General features: G+C 39.8%; 2 protein-coding genes across 3 annotated transcripts in view; one reads left to right on the top strand and one right to left on the bottom strand.

Annotated features, from left to right (window-relative positions):
* Nucleotides 1–7,073, bottom strand: part of LOC134675911 (thioredoxin-2-like) — a 50,345-nt gene extending 43,272 nt beyond the window's left edge. Inside the window, exon 1 of the mRNA XM_063534256.1 lies at nt 7,070–7,073. The gene's annotated coding sequence lies outside the window, so the exon portion shown is untranslated. The remainder of the gene's footprint in view (nt 1–7,069) is intronic.
* Nucleotides 7,074–8,817: 1,744 nt separating this feature from the next.
* Nucleotides 8,818–22,483, top strand: LOC134675870 (DNA translocase FtsK-like). Of its 2 annotated transcripts, none has more exons than XM_063534195.1 (7): nt 8,818–8,916; nt 14,821–14,937; nt 17,884–18,087; nt 18,430–19,775; nt 21,444–21,528; nt 21,949–22,028; nt 22,366–22,477. In XM_063534195.1, exons 1-7 carry the CDS (start codon nt 8,911–8,913, stop codon nt 22,451–22,453), a joined length of 1,926 nt encoding a protein of 641 aa, XP_063390265.1. In that variant the 5' UTR covers nt 8,818–8,910; the 3' UTR covers nt 22,454–22,477. The 2 variants fall into 2 exon arrangements, with proteins under 2 accessions (XP_063390265.1, XP_063390264.1); XM_063534194.1 differs by having other exon boundaries at nt 8,819–8,916; nt 18,424–19,775; nt 22,366–22,483.
* The last annotated feature ends 1,811 nt before the right edge of the window (nt 22,484–24,294 follow it).

Raw genomic sequence — 24,294 nt, 5'->3', positions numbered from 1 at the left:
TGTATAATTATAGTAATTAATTAATTACAGTTACAGCTGAAACACTGACATTTGAACTCAATAAACTTTATTATTATAACATTGTCCAAGTATCCTTGATGCAACATGTAAACAAACATTGATAAGTGTTTAAGGAAATAATTAATCGAAATACTAATTTCAATAACATATCTAAAACACAAATAAGATAATATTTTAGTAACCTACAAATTTGACTTTCCACGGCAAAAGGTACCTTATGGCGGCTGGCGCTTACGTCGCATAGCGCCACAATAATACTGGAGCGGCGTTAATAATAGCGTAAGCGCCAACCGCCATAGGGTACCTTTACCCGTGGGACGTCACAGATGGGGTTGGCAACTGTTAAGGACAGACAGGATGATCAAATCGACAGATTTGTTTAGGAAAAAGATTGGTGTGAAACGTCCACATGTACAGTCAGCTGCAGAGAGAGGTGACGCCCCCTGCATAGACTGATTGTAACATGCGGGAACCCCACCTCTCTCTGCAGCTGACTGTACACAATTTAATCACCAATTTTACAGTGTCATTCGAGCGTTAGAAATTTAAAAAATGCCTCCAAACGCGCATATTATTAATAGCGAAAATGAAATTGACATTCTTGCGTCATCTCCATTTGATCGGTCAAAATATCAAGCGGGATCGGCGAGCCAAAGTCATTTTTGCGTCCAAACTACCAGATTTGATAAGACAATTTAATCAGATTGGACTAAAATTATCCCGTCTGGACTGGCCTTTAAAGTTGTAAGTTGTAAACTTTACGACACGACGGTTTAAATTCAAAGAATAGTATATTAAACGATAATTATGTAGGTACTCACCCAGTCCGCGGTGTGCAAGTTCCGACGGCCGACTGACTGTTTTGTTTATTATGTTATAATAGTTATCTCCTGACCGCGGGTCAGTGATATCAAACAAAATATGAGATGAGCGTAAGTATGTTTATATGTTGAATACCTACATATTTATTTATCTTTCCGTTTATAAAATTAACGATTTTCTATACTTCACTATTATATCTTCACTAGTGAGGTAGTGGGAGGTGAGGCAGTGAGGACTTATGAGTGAATTTTCCATAGGAAATTAGTCAAACGTCCTATATTTTTCCTGTTATTGTGTTTCGTAGCTTGCAGGCACATACACGTGAAATTCTGCAAGGGCCAAACGAAGGTCGTCTATTACGATGCGCCGGCCGTCGGGGCCGCGTGGCGCGTGCGGCATTTGCATACGTCTGGGGTAATGCTAAATAACATGCAATTATATATAGTAGGGCCGAGCTAACTCACTGTGTGGCAGTGCCATAATAAATGGCAAATTCGTACAGAAGCTGACGTTTATGATTATCACATTCTGTCATTGCAAAGTCTGTGCAAAATTAGCTTGGTTAGACCTATTCTGTTATTATTTTAGATCACGTGTCTAATCCTAATTCCGTTTTTACCCAAACGGGACCCTATTACTAAGACTCCGCTGTACGTCTGTCTGTCACACGAGGGCCTACCGCGAACCACGTTCAAAGTATTGCCTCCCTGTCACACTTGCGAACGAATTTACAAGTGCGACAGAGAGGTAACACGTCGAATGTGATTCGCGGTAGGCCCTCAGGCTGTATCTCACGAACCGTGATAGCTAGGCAATGTTGGATGTTTAAAATTTTCACAGATGATTTACTGTTGCCGCTATAACAACAAACACTAAACAGAACAGAATACAATAAATATTTAAGTGGGGCTCCCATACAACAAACGTGATTTTTTTTTGAAGTTTTTTGCGTAATGGCACGGAACCCTTCGTGCGCGAGTCCGACTCTCACTTGGCCATTTATTTTTGGATTCGGTACCTACTACTAAATACGTGTAATATAAATAAATACAACTCTTAAGATCCCTTTTGATATACTATTAGGTACCCTTTTAAATTAAGACTCTTAGTATACATTTTTAGCAAGGTCAGAATTTGAGGCTACGTAATTTCGCTAATGATCGCAATTCAAAGAAATACCTATATTTTCTTAAATAGACTCAAATGTATTCGCTACCTAATGAATAGAATATTTTATTCCATTTTTGTCTAGCTATACCATCGCCCACATTGTTAACTGTACATCGGTCCTTATGCCTTTTGTAATAAGGTCCACCGATGTATTACTGAATCGCAATTAAAAAGGGATTGAGATAGCTGTCAATCCATATTGATTTAGACGTAAGTGTATGGAAATCTGTCATTTCTAATCCCTTTCTGATCGCGGCATGATAATACAGTTAGGCCTGAGTTACACTTGTAAGTTTTACTTACGTAAGTAGGGACACGGCTATACTACAGAATGAGAGATGAATATCGTTATCTCATTCTAACAAATAGCTTTGTCCCTACTTACGTAAGTAAAACTTACAAGTGTAACTGAGGCCTTAGGAGTGTTGCTTTTGTATGTAATCAACTTTTGATATTAGGCCTGAGTTACACTTGTAAGTTTTACTTACGTAAGTAGGGACAAAGCTATTTGTTAGAATGAGATAACGATATTCATGTCTCATTCTGTAGTATAGCCGTGTCCCTACTTACGTAAGTAAAACTTACAAGTGTAACTCAGGCCTTAGGTAATTTTTGTAAGTAGGTATATAGGCCTTCCCTTAATTGAACCATAATGATACCTAATACAGGCACAACGATTTCGAAGAAATTTGCTAAGTATATGGGGGTTTTCGGGGGCGATAAATCGATCTAGCTCATGGTATAATAATTAATAATATACTCCGCCTGGTACTCTCTTCCCGTCTTTTCTAGGTCACCTGACTGACACAATAAGCCTACGTCATCATGCGACAGCGCTATATGATAATCTGATGATAATACATATACGATAGCGCTATATACAGCGGCCATGTTATTGTGACGTAGCCTTGTGTCAATCTGGGAAGAGGAGACCATGTTTTATTAGACTATGATCTAGCTAGTCTGTATCTTTATGTATTTAAAAGAAAGTAAACAAGCAATTTGTACATTTTCGGGTAGTTATAACATTTATTGGTTAACCGACCAATTACAAAACCGCCTGGATCGGTCACTGAACGACCTGACTTTTAACCTACAATACATTATTTTATCATGTAATGTTTTCATCTACCCTCAACTGGGTTAACGCGCCATTTGAGGGTAGATTTTGTTTACTTTTATTTAAATACCTAAAGATACAGAGGTCTTATATCTGGCAAAACGCGCATTTTAGAGTTTTCATATGTTTTCCGAGCAAAGCTTATTAGGTACAGTCACCAGCAATAATATGTTACTCTTCGAAGGCCGCAAAAATATGTGACACGCTCTTATGGCTCTACAAATAAGATCGTGTCAGATGTTTTTGCGGCCTTCGTAGAGTAACATATTATTGCAGGTGACTGTACTTATATAATATACCTATATTATATAAATCGTGAAATAATTTTAAAGTTATTAATATTTCAATAACTTTAAAATTATTTCACGATTTCTTATTCTAACTAAAGCTAAACCTTGTCCCAAACAACCTTCTATTTTATTTACGAGTCAAAGCTGCCAACTGCTACAACGAATTGCTTGGAAGAAAATTCGACTTGTTTTTATTACAATGCGTCATATAACTACATAAGGAATAGGTACATAATTAATGTAATTAACGGGTCTAGTTTACAGCAATGGTGTCCTTACCTGCCCATGATTATTTTTTGCTAAATAACACAGTACCGTGTCACAAATAAAAGGAAGACCATGAATTTTAACATTTTTAACTCAAAATTAATCAATTTCATTAATCAAATGCTCAAAATGAGTCCCATTCTGTTGAATACAATGTCGCACTCTTTTGATTATTTCGCTTCACATCAAATTTTTAAATTCATGGTCTTCCTTTTATTTCTAATAACACTATGTTATTTAGCAAAAAATAATAATTATGATGAAGCTTTTCGATCGGTATGATAAAACTACAGGTGATTTTTTTTCTCGTGTAGCGGGTTCGATTCCCGGTTCAACCATGTAATTATTTAAATATCTATGAATGCAGTTTAAATTGTTTTTTAAATTAAAATAATGTCTTCTTTCAGCAAAAAATCCTATCTACGATATTTAAGGTACTTTCCCTTGATCTCCCATAGTCTTGGGACAACCTGTATATGGCAGATGAGGTAATATAGTGATATAGGTAGGTGAGTTATATAGCCAAAAAAGGTGATGTTTGTGATGTCACCAGCTCTCAAAAAATAAAATGGAACTGCGCTTGGAGTGGTGCCAATCGTTTGACTCATGTCTACCTTCGTTTGTTCAAAACAAAAAGGCGGTATACCTTAAGATTTGTCAAGGAACTTAGCTGTTTTGGTTTAAAGTATGGAGGTGCGACCTAATAACTATTTGAATAGCTTAGTTCATTGACTACGTGATGTTCCGTTGAGCTAGAAATAGATTTTAAATCTAAGTTACATAGAGAATAGAATAGATGACGCATTGCGCAAAGTTATCGCGTACCTTTAGTGCGGGGTATGAGCTACAATTGTTTTTTACCACGAGGCCGATTTTGGAAATAAGAAAACGAAATTATATACATGTAATAAAAATATTTTCCTGCCGTTTTCGTAACTTTTAGGGATTAAATCATGTATCTTTTTGCACTTCCAGCTTCATTACCACGTAAGATAACCGAAAAATCACGTAATGACATCCAAACGCCAACCCAAAAGTTAAAATGTATCGGAATTACAGATCGCAATGAAAATCAGGTGATCATTTCCATACATTGTTTCAGTTTCGCTATCTACCTATACACAAAACATCTGTCTTAAACTCTTTATTCATTTAACACAGCTTACATTAAAATTTCCAAGTCACAACTCCAAACGATGTTTTTCAAAAGTTTGTGTTAAATATATTACCTACCCCAGTTCGAGCCTGAACTTGGTTCGAATCGGGCCCTGGGGGCTCATAAAACATGTCCTGGAGCGATGCGCTGTTTTTGTGCGAACAATAATATTTGTAATAGCCGGAGAGCTAGCTAGCTACGGAAATAAGTATGCAATTTAGGTTATGCAATTAGAGCAACGAAATCCCTCTAGTCAGTGTGCCATATATACTATCATTATTAATTAATCCGGCCGCCTGGCAGCTGTTCAGCGGTGCGTGTGACAGTAGTTAGGCAACAAAGGGTTTGTAAAATCAATTGAATTGATACCTCTGTGTTTGGTGTGATATCATAGCTAATTATGTATTTAATTCAAATATAACAAAAAAAATTGTACTTATGGTTTAGGGTGGGCAACAAATAACCCGACCGAATTACGTACATTGTTTTTGGTATGTTGTCAGGAATGTTAAAACGTGTTTTTAATATTGTCGCTTTGCGTATGTTTTGTCCCTCACGGAGGCACGCGTATAGCTCATCTATGTAATACTAGGTCTATGACTGACAAGGGATTTCGTTGCTCTATAAATTGCATACCTATTTCCGTAGCTAGCTCTTAGACTATAATGCAGTTATAGTTTTGCATATAATGAAAGTTTGATTTGCCGTGTGCAACCAACGAACTGAAATAACTAAGGAGACTGACTATAGTTCGTTTTATTAAAGATTAGAATTTTTCTAACCTCAAAAGTAGTGGTAATTAGCTTACAGTAGAAGCCCTAGTGTACATTTCATTCGATAGCGTGACGAGCGTTCGCATTTGCGTTGTCTTTTTTGTATGGGGCATAGACTAGGAATCCTCTAGACCGAGTTTAGAGCAATTATTTCATGCAACCGATGATGCCAAAATGCGGGGGTGTGCGGGACGAGGTGAGCGAAGTCCCGTGCCGTGATTGGTCCGTTCAAAGACACGGACGTCACACAAAGACACTTTCAACTCGAACATGGAGTAAAACTACTTACCGTATACGTGGCAGAGGGGGTAGCGCGACTATGCTCAGTCTGGAGGATGTTTTGTCTGTGGTATGGGGTTTTGAGCAGCGCGGCAAGTGGGTCGTTTTGGAAACTCAAAATACCATACAAAAGGACGCTTAACGCAAACGCGTACGTGACGTCACGCTATCGAATGAAAACAGTAGGGCTACAGGGCTATAACCGCGAAAATCGAAGTTCGCAAATTGCGGGAATTGTTCTCTGTCACTCTAATTACGCCTTCATTGGAATGAAGGAGAAAGATCCCCGCAAGTTGCGAATTTCGGTTTTCACGGTAGCCCCTCAGAGCCATTACTGTATTATTATTTTTTGTACCTAAACCAGGGGTGCGAAACTCCTTACTTCGGTCAAACTCGGCTCAGCATTGCTCAAAGCAATTATTAGGGTTGGCACCGCTTGACTTCCTTTTGCGTGCACGACCACAGATAAGATAATCACTTGATTTTTGACAACCCTAAATAGCCGAAAGGGATAGTGCCATATATTAGAAAGGGACAGCTTGATTCGACCCTGAACCGCTGTCAAACTTTGTTTTTGTAGGAAGTTTCCTTTCTGTACGGTAGTACTATTAATTATTCTGTGCCTAAACCTACTTATTCAACGATTACTGATGTGTTGAAGATTTCTATGAAATTAGCAAAGAGCAAATTAATTAAATTATCGGAGCTTAAACACGTACGCGAAAATCACTGAGTTGAATACGATAATATGGTGCTCCGAGCTTTAGAAAATAAATTAAGCAATGTTGGGAGTTCGGGTAATATAACTCCTTAATACATCAGTTCAACAATTAATTATATGACTGAAATCGGTGGAATATCATTGAAGCTGATTCTGATTTACCAATGAGTTAATTATGGTTTTTATCTTGTTATGATACGACTTTGACACAACTCACACGCAGCAATATTTTATTTAATTCACTGTGAAGTCTGTAGGGCTATGATGGTCGACTGGATAAATGATATGGCTGTATAAATGATGATAAAACTGACATTTTATCCAGTTTTTATTGATTTGTCGTCTTTTCCACTTTTGACAGCGATAGTCGTTAAATGATTAACTGCATAACATGGTCGTTGGATAATATGTCATTTGTCTACATTTCCAACTTAAACTTAGTGGATAAGTGGATAAGTTAAATGATATAAATGCCACTTGTCTAGATTTATACAGTTTTATAACATTCATACCGTTTTGTCCACTTAGACAACAATACACGGTAAATGGCTACGATTGTTGGATAATTAGACATATAGTCGATTTTTGACGGCTAGCCTTTGATTAATTTGTCGTAGTGCTCACTGGGTCACGATAAGCGCCGTTAAGAAGCTGTGATTAGTCTTAACTTAATTGATTCATTTGTGTTACGAAAATTAACTATGTAAATTGTATTGTTTGTATTTTATTGTACTTAAATCGTACACATATAAGTCTATAGCATTCGCTAACACACTTTCATGCATCTAACTTAATTAGAAATGGCTTAACTGTGGTAACACAATGGAATCAATTAACTTTGGACTAATTACAAGTGCTTAACTATGTACAAATTGTTTGCACTTCACTCATAAGTCATAAACATACGTCGGACTCCAGCGGGCATTTTCGTGGCATGTCAGAATGGCACGTTATCCTCGCGAACTAATAATTAAAATACGCTTTATGTAAACTTGTTCAGAATTGATTTTTCAAAAGCTCAAATCATGGATAAGTTTTAACTCTCAATGACATATGTGGATAAGTGGTAGAATGTGATTTAACCATCTTTTCTTTAATATACACCTTAAGTCATCGAGTTTAAAATTGATTTTTATAAACCTCAAAACATATCACGCTATCATTAGCCACTTATACGTTATCCTCGCGACTTTTTACCGAATTATATCATTTATCAGATAGTCGTCATATCATGCATTAAATGATTAATGATACGGTGACATAACCATCATAGCCCTCCTGTGCAGTAGAGTTAACTTGGTTTGACTCTAAGGCCCACTTGTACCATACCACTAACCCGGGGTTAACCGGTTAAACCAGGAGTTGCCATGGTTAGCCATACAATTTGACACTAGGTGAATAGTTTAACCGCTTAACCCCGGGTTAGTGGAATGGTGCAAGTGGGCCTAATAGAACTAGAACCTACTCTTGTATGCATGTTCATTTTAACCAACTAATAAGAAGTAGGTTCGTTCTACTAAAATGATGTGTGTATGTGTGAAGTGTGTGTAAGATGTTGGATGTAAGATTGTATGGACCCTTCACACTACGAAAGAATTTGATGATCTCATATTAGGGTCAAACAGATCACTGTGTTATGTCTTTCCTGTAGACATACACAAGAGTTAAGGACTATAAAGGTTAATTTTCTTATAGGAGAGAAAACTAGTGTGTTCGCGCGAACTGTACATTTTTCTCTCCTGTGGGCAATAGTTAACAGCTTGTGGGCATGTAAGTAATGATTTTATCATAGTTCTCTAAATAAAAGGAGGACCTTTACACGGGGATAAGGGTTAAATATGAAATTTAACCTTTATAGCCCTAAGGGCAAGAGTTAAGACTCTTGTGTATGTCTACAGGAAAGACATAACACAGTGATCTGTTTGACCCATAATGCAAATAACACTGCATTTGTCATAATTATGACATAACTCACAAATCAGACATAACAAACGTGTCAAACATGTAAACCGACCAATTGCGAGCGCCCACAGAATACAAATCAATCCTTAAAGGTGTCATACCGACCAATCGCGTCATCATAAAAAACCTTATTCCTAACTTGACTTTGATAAGTGTAAATTCAACTTTGTGTACTTGGGTTAAGGTTGGTTTTGCTTTGTGATGTCGAAGGTGTTTTTTGAGGTTATGTTCGTAAGGTCGATATTGTCCGAGACAGGAATGATAAGTGTGAGTACTATTGTCTATAAAAGAGTTGTTTGGGAGGATAATGCAATCGAAAGTGAGCGAGAATGAAGGTGATTACACGTCTTTCGTGTGTGTTTGTGTGAAAAATAATGCATGGGTGCATCGAAGTGCTTAAAAATAAAATAAAAATTGCATGTCTGTGTTGTGTTAACCAGTGATGGCATGTCATAATTAACGCAAGTTTTTGGTATTTACCATATCAGTGGTAGCCCTAAGGCCCATTAGGCCAGGCCTAGGGCAACCAGATATTAGGGGTGGCAGTCTATATGATGGGTGCTGAGAAAGGGGCCTACTACTAGGCCTAAGGCCTCAGGCAGCCAAATTGCAAATTCACCACTGAGGGGTTGGGGCCACTGGGATTGGGGTTTGGTCGATAACTATGTATTTTTTACCCGACTACGGCAACGCAAAAGGAGGGTTATGATTTTGACCGGTATGTATGTGGGTATGTATGTATGTATGTTCATTTGTTCCCTCAGAACTCCTAAAGTACGCATTATAATTTGACAAACGACATGTCATTCGAATCGTCTTAAGCGTCCGCTGGTTATAGGGTATATGACGTCACAAAAAAAGGAACACGGCGCCCTCTAGAGGTCATAAAGGCACGAACCAAAAAAATAAAAATAAGTAATGATGGCGTGTTGTATATCAGTTGAAAGAGCTCAATTAGCACATTTCAAATATATACATATTGTTAGCTTTTGCACCCGGCTTTGCTTACATGAACCCGATAAAACATTAATTTATCGGGTAGGTAATTCGAACTACGAATCTATAAGCGCTCTGAATTCTATCCGCGTATTACCCGATTAAGGCGATACAAGAAGGTTTTTGCAAAAGAAATTTGTTTCGCCACTATATACATGGTGTTTTTTTAATGATCTGCAATATTTTATAAAGTGAATAGGTATAGAAGTCCAGATCAGCCAAAATGTAGGAAACAGCCCTACATTCCCTACAAGAGACGTACGAGGCACGCTGTACGTACGAGGCTCGCTGTACGCGTTCCAAAGCCGGGCGCCATCGGCGCCCTCACACTAAAAGAGTCGGGCGTAGCCCGACGTACGCGTTCCAAAGCCGGGCGCCGAAGGCGCCCTCATACTAAAAGAGGTACGAGGCTCGCTGTACGCGTTCCAAAGCCGGGCGCCGAAGGCGCCCTCATACTAAAAGAGTCGGGCGCAGCCCGACGTACGAGGCTCGCTGTACGCGTTCCAAAGCCGGGCGCCTTCGGCGCCTTCACACTAAAAGAGTCGGGCGTAGCCCGACGTACGCGTTCCAAAGCCGGGCGCCGAAGGCGCCCTCATACTAAAAGAGTCGGGCGCAGCCCGACGTACGAGGCTCGCTGTACGCGTTCCAAAGCCGGGCGCCGAAGGCGCCCTCATACTAAAAGAGTCGGGCACAGCCCGACGTACGAGGCTCGCTGTACGCGTTCCAAAGCCGGGCGCCTTCGGCGCCCTCACACTAAACGAGTCGGGCGTAACCCGACGTACGCGTTCCAAAGCCGGGCGCCGAAGGCGCCCTCATACTAAAAGAGTCGGGCGCAGCCCGACGTACGAGGCTCGCTGTACGCGTTCCAAAGCCGGGCGCCTTCGGCGCCCTCACACTAAAAGAGTCGGGCGTAGCCCGACGTACGCGTTACAAAGCCGGGCGCCGAAGGCGCCCTCATACTAAAAGAGTCGGGCGCAGCCCGACGTACGAGGCTCGCTGTACGCGTTCCAAAACCGGGCGCCTTCGGCGCCCTCATACTAAAAGAGTCGGGCGCAGCCCGACGTACGAGGCTCGCTGTACGCGTTCCAAAGCCGGGCGCCTTCGGCGCCCTCACACTAAAAGAGTCGGGCGTAGCCCGACGTACGCGTTCCAAAGCCGGGCGCCGAAGGCGCCCTCATACTAAAAGAGTCGGGCGCAGCCCGACGTACGAGGCTCGCTGTACTCGTTCCAAAGCAGGGCGCCTTCGGCGCCATCATACTAAAAGAGTCGGGCGTAGCCCGACGTACGCGTTCCAAAGACGGGACCCTTCGGCGCCCTCATACCAAAAGAGTCGGGCGTAGCCCGATATATGCGGCTCTCTGCATGCATTTCTGTACTGCGGACGCCCTCGCAAAAGTAATATCAAGTGACTTCAAATAGTTAGTAACGAAATCATGACCCCAAAATTATTTAAAATAAAAAATAAGTTCAAAAACTAAAACCCGACTACTGCAAATCGCGCTCTAAAAAGTATGAAACAAGATAGAATTCTTATCTAAAAATTATCGAACAGGGAATATTATAAATGTTACCATTTTTTCAATAAAAAAATATAACGTAATATAATTTACTATTTTTTATATATATGTATTTACAGAGATTCAGAGGATAGCCGTGGTCGTATGCCACTTTACCTTAAAGTTTATAATCGTGGCATACGACCACGACGATCCTTTGAATCTCTGTAAATATATAAAAAAATAGTAAATTATATTACGTTGTATTTTTTTATTGAAAAAATGGTAACATTTATAATATTCCCTGTTCGATAATTTTTAGATAAGAATTCTATCTTGTTTCATACTTTTTAGAGCGCGATTTGCAGTAGTCGGGTTTTAGTTTTTGAACTTATTTTTTATAACAAAATGCATTTTTAACTTTATGTACCTTCTTAGAAACTTACACAACTATATACATATAAAATTTTGCATGTGTTTTAGCGTCGGTGTTGTGTAATGATAATATTAAACCAATTAATGCATGTGTATAGAGTCGGACCTAGACGTGTGCGCCGATTAAAAAATGATCGGCGGCGGCGTTTGCCAAAAAATCGGCGGCGGCGGCGTGTTTTCGGCGTGAAATCGGCGTGACCTTGACTTTCTAGTTTCTGAAGAAAAATCATTAATTTGTTGTTTTTCTTGAAAATTTTATCAATGCAGGTTACTGGTCAGTTAACTACGTATAGTTTGAATATGCTGTGAGTAAAATAGGGTTTGTAAATTAATATAGGATAGGTATAATAACTTATTTTCCCTAGTAACTGGCTTGCAATAAGAGGTTACCTGGTCCCAATGACCTTCGATCCGTTTTCTCAAGCTTTTCATGGCTTATCCTATTAAAATGACGTTTTTTTAACAAAATAGAACTCCACATATCCTTGACGTTTGCTAGACTATAGTGGACTGATGACTCGAGATGCCTGGTATTGAAGCACTGATCATGAATCATCAGCTAAGGTGGTGTGGCCATGTCGTGCGTATGGAGAATAAGAGACTGCCCAAAGCAATTTTCGACTCGGAGCTCTCTTGTGGAAAGCGGAAGCAGGGGGGCCAATATCTGCGACATAAAGATGTTATCAAACGCCACCTCGTCGCGTGCCGACTGGGATACCTGAGCTGGGTATTGCATTACAAAGATCGGAATGGCGTTCTAGTGTCCATAAGAAAGTAGATCAATTTGAGCAGCAGCGTCTGGAAGACCTAGATGCTAAGCGTCATATCCGCAAGACGCGACCTAAGCCCTCCTACACATACACCCGCAACTCGACTGGACAACTCCATTGCGCATCGTGTGACCGCATTTTCAAGACAAAGTTTGGTTTTGCGAGCCACATTAATCTTTTCATAATCCGGATAAGAATTGTTGATGGAGTCGCCATTGCCGGATACGGCAAGGAAGGACTATAGTGGACTGCTATGGCTTTTTTTTAATGGTTTTCTTGTCGTACAAGCACCAGGCTCACTGAGACGTATCTTCTTTCTCGTTTTCTCATTGCTGAGGCTTGCGACTACATGTAATTTGTCTCCATTTCGTGCGGTCATAAGCCGTAAGGACTGCACGGTGCAGACTGCTGCAAGCCGACCTCTTCATAGCGTTCGACCATCTCACACATGCTCCAACTCGAGCACGTTTGCCATTAATTCGGCTTAAATTCATGTGTTTCTCCACATCATGCGTTGGATAATATGTCCGAAGAATCTAAGGGCTCACCCATTGCATGTTGGGAAGAGATGAGTGGCAATATAGAGCTCTTTAAGAATGGAGGGGTTTGTTCTTCTAGCTGTCCAAGGTATAAGCAGCACTAGCAGCAGTTATTTAGCAGGCTATTTAGTTTTATTTAATTAATAATTGATGTATATTTGACAACTGTAACATAAGTAATACAAAAAAAACCATTTTGTAATCCAAAAACCAACTTGGAATAGTTAATTAACAACACTCAAGGTCACGCCGATTTCACGCCGATCATTTATCGGCGGCGGCGGCGTGGTCAAAAAGCCCGGCGGCGGCGGCGCGCCGGCGCGGCGCACACGTCTAGTCGGACCACGCTAACTCTGCACGGCATTCGCAATGACAAAGTATGGCTATGTCATCATTAATGTCAACTTTCTATGAAAATGTGACGTTTATAATGACACCTCCTCACTTTCTTCTGTTTGTGCAAAGTTAGCTTAGATGGACTGTAACTTTTTAAAACATTTTGTAATAAATGTAATTATTATATTTATAATGTCAATAAATATTTACCCCAAAAATTAATACTTTTAAAGTCCTAAAGTTTTTAACCCTTTCGCCGCCATTGACTTGATACGAAGTCCGAACATTTCGCGCCCCACACGCCACGACTTGATATCAAGTCGTAGTTTTGTTCAGGTTTGTATACGAGCAATTTTTGACATGGCGCTGATGACACTTTATTACTTCATTGACGTGGCGGTGAAAAGGTTAATGTTAACAACTAATTGTTTTTATTGTGTGCATGAAATTGGAATCGTTACAAGAGTAAAAGATTATAATGAATTTATGTACAAAAATTTCATTTTACTTTGGCTGCGGACTAAAATTTGATTTTTTTACAATAAAGCTTTTACTGAGCCATGGTTCATGCATTTTTTACGTGACTATATTAATTAATATTCTATTGGATTTATATTTTTTTATAGATTTTTAGCTCGAATGAAATTTCATAAAATCGGAATTTTTTGTACAACTAATGGATACTTTATGACATGTATGAAACACAGTAGGCTTGATTGAAGCTTGATTGTTTTTTTAATTTACGCTGGTATATATTTACTACATTGTGGTAAAAAATAATTTAAAAACGAACGGTTTGGGAAAAGAGTCTTTGTCATTGACAACTCTCTATTACAGAGGTTTTCGATAGGTAGAGTCGGACCAAAAAAAGTCTGCAGCGGGTTTGATAGCCCACGCAGTGCAAGTGTCATTTATACGTCATAATTTCATAGAAGTTTCCCGTTTAAAATAACATTTTCACTGCGGGGGCTATCAAATCCGCTGCAGACTATTCTTGGTCTGACTCTACGAGATTTGCGTCTTCATGATAGTTATACACACTAGATATCAATAGGTAAGTGCGTAAAACATGTCTTGCAGAAAATTAGTAGAAAATGCAAAGAGCCTAAAAGCTAGTACCCGAGATCGTGGGTACGTACTTTGGCTGGACCCTATAGAAGAATTGAAACTTTCGGCACGAGCTTTTCGGACAAGAAAAACATCGTAATGAAACAACGTTCGTTATGAAAGGATCTGCAACGAGAAAAGAAATTTCGGTTGTCGTTTTTGCGGCAAGCTCTCTGGGGTCCTACCGCGAACCACGTTCAAAGTGTTGCCTCCCTGTCGCACTTACGTACAAATTTACAAGTGCGACAGAGGTAACACGTCGAACGTGGTTGGCGGTAAGTGCCTCTGATCTGATCAGATGGTAGTAACTTTCGTAGAAACAAAGTTGGTTCATACACATGTTATACGTCCTATATATTCATTTATGTCCCTCTAGGGTAGAGACCTGGTAAAGGCACGTATACTTAATTTGTTCACGTCTTTCAGAGAATCAAACTTGATAATTTTCGAACTACACCCTTAGATCCGGGATATATTTTTCCAGGACTTAAAAGACTCAAATAAGAAAAACGTAATATATATCGGGTCGTTAACTTTTTTCTGTTTTTTTTTTCTGGCAGGATTTATTGGCGGTGTTTTGCGTGATAGGGGCCGCGGTGGCGGAGGCGCCGGCGCCCTACGCCCCCAGCGGCTGGAGGCCTGATGGACCCGCTTTCGAACTGCCGCAGAGAGGACAGGTAATATTCCATCTAAACTCGTGATATTCCCTACCTACAGGTAATCAGAGACAATACTTCCTCCAGACTGAGCATAGTAGCGCTACCCCCTTTGCCACAAATATACGGTAGTTTTACTCCGTTTTCGAGTCAAGTGTCTTTGTGTGACGCCCGTGTCTTTGAACGGACCAATCACGGCACGGGACTCGCTCACCTCGTCCCCCGCAACCCTGTATTTTTGGCAGCATCGTTTTCATGAAATAATTGCTCTAAGCTCCGTCTAGAGGATTCCTAATAGTAATATTCCATAACCCTATTCCGTCTTGATATGCCGGATACCTACAAAAATGACCCCATTTGTCCAAGCGAGCCGTCATTTTGCTGCAAAATTATCGAGCGGTTTGGTGCAAAATTAGCATACAAAGAGATCTGGGGAGTAAATTGGCCAATCGAACTATCATTGTACTCGTAGTATCTGGGAAATGATAGCTTAGAAAACTTAAATATGAACTTTGCTCTGAAAATTCACACAGGCGGTAGAACACTTAAGGGGTCCACATACTACCAGGTCGCCGGGCGATATCAGCCTGTCAGTTGTTCGGAGCTGTCAAATTTTGCATTTAACTGACAGGTTGATATCGCTCCAAGAACTGGTAATTAGTGGGCCCCTTTAACCGCAACAGTTGACAGTTCCAAACAACCGACAGGCTGATATCGTCCGGTGAAATGGTAATCTGTGGGCCGCTTTAGAATCAGCGCTGATTATGTATTTAAAGCACATTTAAAAGAGTGTAAAACAAAAATATGTGATACGTTGAAAATGTTTTTTTGTCCCGATAGACTTCTTTTTAACCGACTTCCATTTCATAGAAGGAGGAGGTTCTGTATTCGGTTGTGGCTATTTTTTTTTTTTCTATGTACGTTCACCGATTACTCCGACATCCGTAGTCCGATTTGAGTAATTCTTTTTTTGTTTGATAGGAGCTACCTTCGAGTTGGTCCCATTTTAATTTGGTTCTGTTCTGATGATGGGATCCATGAGGAATTGAGGGAACTCCTCAATTTTTAAAGGCACATGCATGGTGATTTGGGTGTTTTCTTAAGCAACTCGAGCATTTTTTCCCGAAAACCACCACTTTGATGAAATAGACCTGATGATGATGATTGTTTTGATGATAATGATGATGATTTTTTAAATGTAGTATGTTCAGCGATTACTTCGGCACCTGTGATCCGATTTGAGTAATTCTTTTTTTGTTTGGAAGGAGTTGCCTCCAAGGTGTTTCCGTATTATTTTTGGTTCTGGTCTGATGATGGAATCCATAAGGAATTGAGGGAACTCCTCAATTTTTAAAGGCACATGTAAAGTGATTTCGGTGTTTTCTAAAGTAACTTGAGCATTTGCTTCCGAACACCGCCAATTTGATGTAGTGCACGTGTAGCCTTACCACGAGTTTGACATTGACATATTCGCTAAGTTAGCGACGCTAACGCTTTCGTAACTTACTTTTTATGCATCTCGCTCGCACTAATATGCCAGTACGAGCGAGATGCAAAGAAAGTAGGTAAGTTACACACACACTAGCGAATAAATCAATGTCAAACTCTTGGTAAGCTGGTAAGGATAGGTACTGATCGGGGGTTAGGGTTAGGAGTTAAGGGGTCGGGTAATGGTGGTTGAAGGGCTGTTGGTTCAGGGCCGAGGGGTACATGGATCAGGGGTTGATGCGCTGTGAGGTAGAGTAATCGGGGGGGTTGAGGGATTGGGTCAGTGGCGGGGCGGAGGATGGATTTAGTGTAGTGACAGGAATTATAATTTCCCAGACGGACTCGAGAAAATTCCTGATTACATATTTATTAAAGTAGGTCCACGAATTTAGTGTTAATCATGATGTTGTTTTTCATTCATGCGTCGCGCTCTTAACAATGCGTTAAAACTAAAAATGGAAAAATAAAAACTTTTTACAAAAAAAAGAAAACCGACTTCAAAAAGGATGAAATAAAATATTATCCTTTTTAAGTCTATGCGTTACCAACTGATATGTTTGAAGTTGGTGCCAAGCCAAGTAGTAACAATACCCGTCAAAAATAATCAGCTTTATGACTATAAATCCCATTAGAACTGTACTTAATAACTATTATAAATGTGCAAGTAATTTTGTCTGCCTCTTTGTCGCCTTTTCATGGCTACACAACTGAACCGCTTTAGGTGAAATTTGGCAACAAATCCTTGAATTGTTTTATATTTTGAAATGTAGTCCTCTAAATAAGGAACGGGAAATAACTTCAGTCCCAATCCCACGCTTGCGTGCCGACAAACATGGTACGGACTGTGCCAAGAAGGTTTGATCGTGTGTTCTGAGGTGTGTTCTTAGGTACAGTCGACGTCAAAGATATGTTTACACTTTTGCACCTTACTCCTTTGTAATAAGACGAAAAGTGTAAACATATTTAAAAAAAAAGATAAAAAAGATAAAAGATTTTTATTCGTGACGATCACAAAACATGTACGAACATGTACAGTTTTTAACGTCGACTGTACCTACAAAAAGTACGTTCATTGTCGTCGTGTAAGGCAATCCAACGTACATCCTTATCGAATCGCACCAAAATCATGGTATGCTTCAAAAGTTGGCTTGGCACCGACTTCAAACATATCAGTTGGTAACGCATAGACTTAAAAAGGATAATATTTTATTTCATCCTTTTTGAAGTCGGTTTTCTTTTTTTTGTAAAAAGTTTTTATTACCTTTTACCGACGATTGTTCTTTTGCATATAGGGAGTTGCACTTAGGGGCGAAATTCTCTTAGAATACTTTAAAAGAAAAATAAAAAGATATATTCGGTATTCGCCATTATTGACTATCAACAACGGTACAATTTTCTTTAAAACAGAATTTAATCTTTGAAATACTAACATGTTACGAGTAAAGAAGACGTAGACATTAATGAACATTATTTATCCAGAACCCTAACTACCTACCACCAGTGGATCCTCGCACACCAGCTAACATCCCTGACGCCGACGTGGACGTAACCGTCCAGGGTCTGCCTCCACGCCAGGAGCAGCAGCCCATCTTCCAGCCCTCTCCTATTTCTGGTCAGCAGTATGTCGGGCCGAACTTCAATGCTGATATCAGGAGTTTGGATCAGGGGTTGAATCAGGCACAGGTGGGAACGTAGATAACTTTTATTTTGCAAAAATCATCAAATATTATTCATAACCTTTTTTGTTTGATTAACAACATGATTAGGAATTTGGTTAGTACTGTGTTTATTAAAATCTAAAGTTAAAAATTGGCAAAAAATATTTACAAGATAATTTCGGGCCTCATTTGCAGAGAAATAAACGTTTTTTTTTTACATATTCTTGCACAAGTTATAAAAGCACTGTGTTTTCTTAAAATTTCCCTAAGGTAGAGGTAGAATAAATGACCTGCCCGCGATATCTTCCTGAGGAATGCTAGAAAATGATACATTTTATACAACTTTTCTTTGTACTTTCAGTTCCAGATACAACAGCAAAAAGCTCGAGAATTCGCTCGTCAGAAACAGGAAAACGAAGCTAGATTACCAAGCACCATCTCACCAAATCAATACAACACAAGAACCACTGTCAACTCAAGAACTCCTGTCAACCCAAATCAATCCACTATCACACCACGTCCAGATTTCAGAACCACTTCTACCACCCCTGCCGATCTTGACTTAAACGAAGGGGAAACTGATGAAGTTGGATCTCCAGCAGTGTCTGAGAAACAAAGGGTTTCAGTAGAAGTTTCTAAGCTGAATATTCAAGAATACCCCCCAGAATTGTTCCTAAATCCCTTAGCGCAGTTAAGGCTGCAGCCTGTACAGTTTGGTCAATCCCCTATCGTAATATCAGGAGAACAATCTCAGAAGCAGGTTGCTGGTTTTGATGCTCAGACGCACTTTGCAGCCTTGCCTTCAATAATAGCTCAACAACAGTTAGCTCAGCAACAGCTAGATCAACAGCGTGCTCTTCTTCAACAATATCCAGGAAACCAGGCATTTGTTGTATCAGGACAGACTTCAAACCGTGGTTTCCTCATTCAAAGCCCACAGCCATTGCAACCAATTGCGCAGTTACAGCCTCTTGTTCAGCCTTTAGCTCCCATTCAAGGACAAAATGTAGTTTTACAGCCACAGGGTGTTAATCAAATTCAGCCGAACTTTGAGCAACCAAAAAAGGAAAATGAGGATGATGAGCAGCGTGATGATGGTCAGTCTCAACAACCACAAGTACAAACACAATTTGGTTTCCAACCACAACCTCAAGTAATTTACCAGCAACAACCTCAAGAATTACAACCTCAAGGATTCCAACCCCAAGGATTACAACCACAAGGATTCCAACCCCAAGGATTACAACCGCAAGGATTCCAACAACCTCAACTAATCTACCAACAACCTGAGGCGTTTCAACCACAGGCAGAAACCGTTTCTCAGCAAGGTTACCAACCTCAACAAGTATCTTTCCAACAGGCTTATCCTCAACCCGCCCTCCAGCCAGCTTTTCAGCAACCTCAAGCTGACCAACCTCAAATTTACCAGCCTCAGACCTCATACCAACCACAAACATACCAGCCTCAGTTCTACGTTCCAAACAAACAGATTCAAGGACAACTAGTGTCTATACCAGCTCAAAATCTTGACCAATTTTATCAACAACAGTTCCAACAGCAGCAGCTTTCTCAAAGTCAAGGGCAGGATGCTTTGCAGAGTGGTTTCGATGTGAACCAGCAAGGGAACAGCTTGGATCAGAATGATAAGGAGTCTGAGGAGAATACGGATGGTGGTGCGACGGCCACCGCTGTGGCAACTGCTTTTGGGACGAGGTAAGTCTCATGCATATTCTTTATCTATTATCTGTTCAAAGTGGATGACTCACGCTTGAACTGTCTGAGTCCGGACCTAGGCAACCGACACTTCATTTTCTAGGACCGGTGATCACGTGATGCTTTCTACAGGGTGACATTTAAGTCGTGATCAGTAATCATCATCATAATCAGGCTATAGCAGTCCACTGCTGGACATAGCCCTCCCCTAAAGAGCGCCATAGCGCCCTGTCTTCAGCTTGCCGCATCCAGCATCTGCCTGCAATCTTTCGCAGATCGTCATCCCACCTGGTCGGATCCCTCCTGGCCTGGTGGTGGCCTGGTGCTGGTGATCAGTAATATGTTTTTCTAACTCCATAAACAACGAGCAATTTAATGCCCCTACTCTTACTAAAGTCTGACAAGATTATTTTTATTTTTTTGTTTATTTTTTTGTCATTTATTTTACTTTTATTAAGCTTAGACGTGCGTCTTTTTCGAATAACACAGATCAAGATAAGTCTGCAATGTTGATAGCATACGCAGTGCAAGTGTTAAAATTATACGTCATAATTTCATAGAAGTTTTAAGTTTAAAATACCTAACACTTGCACTACGCGTGCTATCAAAATCGCTGTAGACTTGTCTAGGTCTAACTCTAGTCAAATCTTTACGACGTGCCTAAAAGTGAAGGTCAAATTTACTACAAAATAATTAAAATTCAAAGAAAACGACTTACTCAAATACACACCTTACGCGCACGTGATAAAATTTACTTTCAAATGTCATACTCAAATGAGATGCGAAATTGCGAAAGATAATCACGTCCTTTGATGTCCGAGGCGCAGAAGTATTGGTGAATATAAAATAGGGAATACATTAGTATAAGGTCTAAATGTATGGGGTTTTGAGGTCGGATGATATAATCGTAATTCTGATTTCGTCGGCCTAAATCGCAAACCTCGTAACTCCTCCGGGGGAGTTACGGGGTTTGCGACTATAAGTATTGTTGTCCAAGGTAGCAATTACCAATTTCCTTGAAATGGAGTTACGAGGTTTGCGATTTAGGCCGACGATATGTTTTGAATGGTAATGAGTGTTTCATTGATTGTTGGTTTTGCACTGCAGGTTATGAATACCGTCATATTTAAGCCCTTTCCCGGTTTCATACTAAATGACGGGGACGGCTTGAAAATCTAATTTAATCCCAAAAAGTGATGCAGTCACAAGATTTTACGAAAGAGACTGTCATCTGACCTTTAAACCCACATGTGACATGTTCCTTTCCTTTACTGACTATCTATTGCTAATTATATACTTATCATAATGATACTTTAGAGTTTAGATGCTTACCTATTACGGTAAATGAATTTGGCAGTAATGGCTAACCCAACGTTGAACAATAATTCTTTTTTTTTGCTGGCCTATTAAGGTTGCTGGGCAAAGGCCTCTCCCCTTGTCTTCCACGACTTCCGACATAGCGCCTGCTCTGGCCAGTTACTGAGAAAGGTGTCTAGGTCATCCCGCCATCTCTGTCTGGGCCGTTAATTCTTATTTTAAACTTATTTTAATTTTAATTTTAAACATACAAACTAGGAGTTAAGTATCTAGGTTTTGCGATATTGGTCACGTTACTCATCAGAGCTCAAATTGTGAGGTTATATTATAACTAAATTATGTAATTTTCAGGACCCAACCTCGTGCATTCTCGACGTATGGAGCCCCTATTCCTAGAGCCCAAAATACCGCTACTACTGAGGCACCCGCGGAGGAGGTATGTAGGGATTTTTGGACAGAATCGTATAGTTAAAATTATTGAAAATGATCTGGGATAGATGTGCCAGTGAATGAACCCTTTAACCTTTACCGCCACGTCACTGAAGTGTCAAAACTGAAATTGAACTTTATGCATATGCACGTAGGTCTGTTTTGCTCTGTGATCTGTGACGCATTAATCGGTCTTTGGCGTTGGACCTACGGTGCGGATATATCGGTCATTGGCGTCCAAAAATTTAAAATATTGGAACACAAAATATTTTTTTATGAAAATAAGTATAAATACACCGATAATTCATAAACGTCTTTGAAACTGGTTGATAATATTTTTTTAGAAAAATCAAAATTGAACAGAGTTTTGTAAGAGTTTTCTAAGTTTTATGATTATGAATAAGGGGGTAAATCATTTATTCACCAGGTCACTACGGAGGAGGGGCCAGCAATCGCAGAGGCCACTGCAGTTGCAAGGGGGGGTAGAAGGAAGAGTGCTAAGTTGAGGTAAATGAGAATATTAAATTTAATTACACAAACTCACACACACATACACGCACACAAGCACGCGCACGCGCATGCCCACATGCACACGCACATACACACACACACACACACACACACACAAGCACGCCCACGCGCATGCCCACATGCACACGCACATACACACACACACACATACACACACACACACACGCACGCATGCACGCACGTACGCACGCACGCACGCACGCACGCACGCACGCACGCACGTACGCACGCACGCACGCACGCACACACACACACACACACACACACACGAGAGGAGCTTTAGCCACATTTTACCTTTATTTCATGTTTTCAGGAGCCGCCGCATCAGACCCGACAGTCCGGTCTTCACGCTGGACAAGTCCGGACGTCTGGTCCTAGTGTCCGGACAGGAGCGTTTGTAATTAACTAGTAACAAGCAAATGTGATAAAGACGATTCTTTAAATATCTATCGTTTCCTTTACAGTTATTACTATTACCGTTATGCTCGGTTTTCCTAGGATAGCCGTGCCGTTATATAGCGGCCGTCTTTAAATTAATACGGCTATTTAGCATCCTTATTTAAGGATGAGTATTATTTTGTATGGAGGCCGCTATATGACGGCACCGCTATCCTAGGAAACCAGAGCTTAAACCATTCAACTACAGTCCGTTAACACAACTTCAAGACGTAATTAAATGTACCAATGTCTATTAATGTGTTTTTCTTCAATTTATTAAAAAATTTGCCATATCACTACATTTTATGGTCGACGTAAATAAGGATTATTCTAGTTAGTTTTGGAACATGGTTTATTTTATTTTATTGGACCATAGCTGGAAACTATTGCACTATAGTTGGGTGCCCAGTGATGGTCGTTATGTCAGTAATGGGTACAAATAAATTATTTTTATTTCTTTACTAATAGTGAGCCGTTTTTCATACAAATATCTCATATATATATGTGTATTAGATTTCACAAGTTCAAAAAATAGTATAAGTGGGTAATTTAATTATTCCTTACTAATTCGGTATCAAATATTTTAATTTTATTACGCTATGTATTATTTCTATTAACTTTATAATTTAACTTATTTATTTATTTAGCCGGGTTGTTGTGAATGAATAAAAATGTATGTAATTTATTTGGATGGTATTTTACTATAACATTCCCCATTCTTTGTTCCGTTCCTATTCCGTTCCCATCCCCTCTCCCAGACCCAACTGCAGTTCAAGGGGGGATGGTCTGTCATCTTGTGACTTGAATCGGAAACATAAACTGTACATTGACGCTTCACGCTAAAGCAAGTGCTGCCCTCTACAGTTCATGTACGTTTTCTTATGCATTGTAGGCTCTGCCATCTCGTGAGCTACATTGAAAGCTTAACTTGACATTTACACTTGGCGGCAATAAACAGGAGTCTCGTGTGCTGCCCCCTACAGTTCATGCAGTAGAATAAGGCGCGAAATTCAAATTTTCTATGGGAGGTCAACCCTTTGCGTATACTTTTTAAAATTTGCCGCCATTTTCTACTGACAAAGTGTCTGTGCCAGGGTATAGTTCCTTTATTTTAAACCTATTTGTTCCCATGTTAAGGTTACTATTTATCATCAAATTTTGACAGCTGCTTATCAAAATCAGCATACGAGGGGATAAAGATGGGTTGTAGCGATGGTAATTTGAAAAAAATTGGTGGTAGAAAAATTCTATATCTACAGAAGATAACGTTTAAAATAGTTGGACGGTCTCATTTACTAAACAATTTATTAACAAACGAAAACTCCAAAAAATAATAAGTTGAAACATGTTCTACAAAAAACATCCTGTACGATACTAATAAGTCAACACAGGTTAAACCCCGTTCACTATTAAAACAAAAATAAAATAAATGCATACCACAGATACTAGAAAAACCGGCGCGACAATCAAAACTACTGCGTTTTCTTTAAAAAATAACCTAATAGCTGAAACCGAAGATATCAAACGATGGCTTGAAGAAGCAGATGGGCCTGGTTTATCTACTTCTATACCCAAAACATCTAGACTCTCCTGTGCTGATTTTACTGCAGGTTTCAGAATTTCAAAAGATGGCTTCAAATTGTATTGTACGCCTGTCGTGACATTAAATAAGAGACTGGATAAAGAAACATCTGCGCTTCTAACATTAGGTTTAACAGGCCCATCTAATATATTACATTGCAAATCTTCGTCCAGTTGATTTAGCACTTCGTCGACATTACTTTCAATGTCAACCTTGTTGTGT

Source organism: Cydia fagiglandana, chromosome 23 (assembly GCF_963556715.1).
Source record: "Cydia fagiglandana chromosome 23, ilCydFagi1.1, whole genome shotgun sequence".
Classification (NCBI taxonomy): domain Eukaryota; kingdom Metazoa; phylum Arthropoda; class Insecta; order Lepidoptera; family Tortricidae; genus Cydia; species Cydia fagiglandana.
The sequence above is the reverse complement of the archived record's forward strand: the minus strand, read 5'-3'. Positions and strand labels throughout refer to the sequence as shown.

Coding starts and splice junctions, on each gene's coding strand:
- LOC134675870 (XM_063534194.1), top strand. Junction 14,938..17,883: donor AACTGCCGCAGAGAGGACAG/GTAATATTCCAT, acceptor TTATTTATCCAG/AACCCTAACTACCTACCACC. Junction 21,529..21,948: donor CTGAGGCACCCGCGGAGGAG/GTATGTAGGGAT, acceptor TTTATTCACCAG/GTCACTACGGAGGAGGGGCC.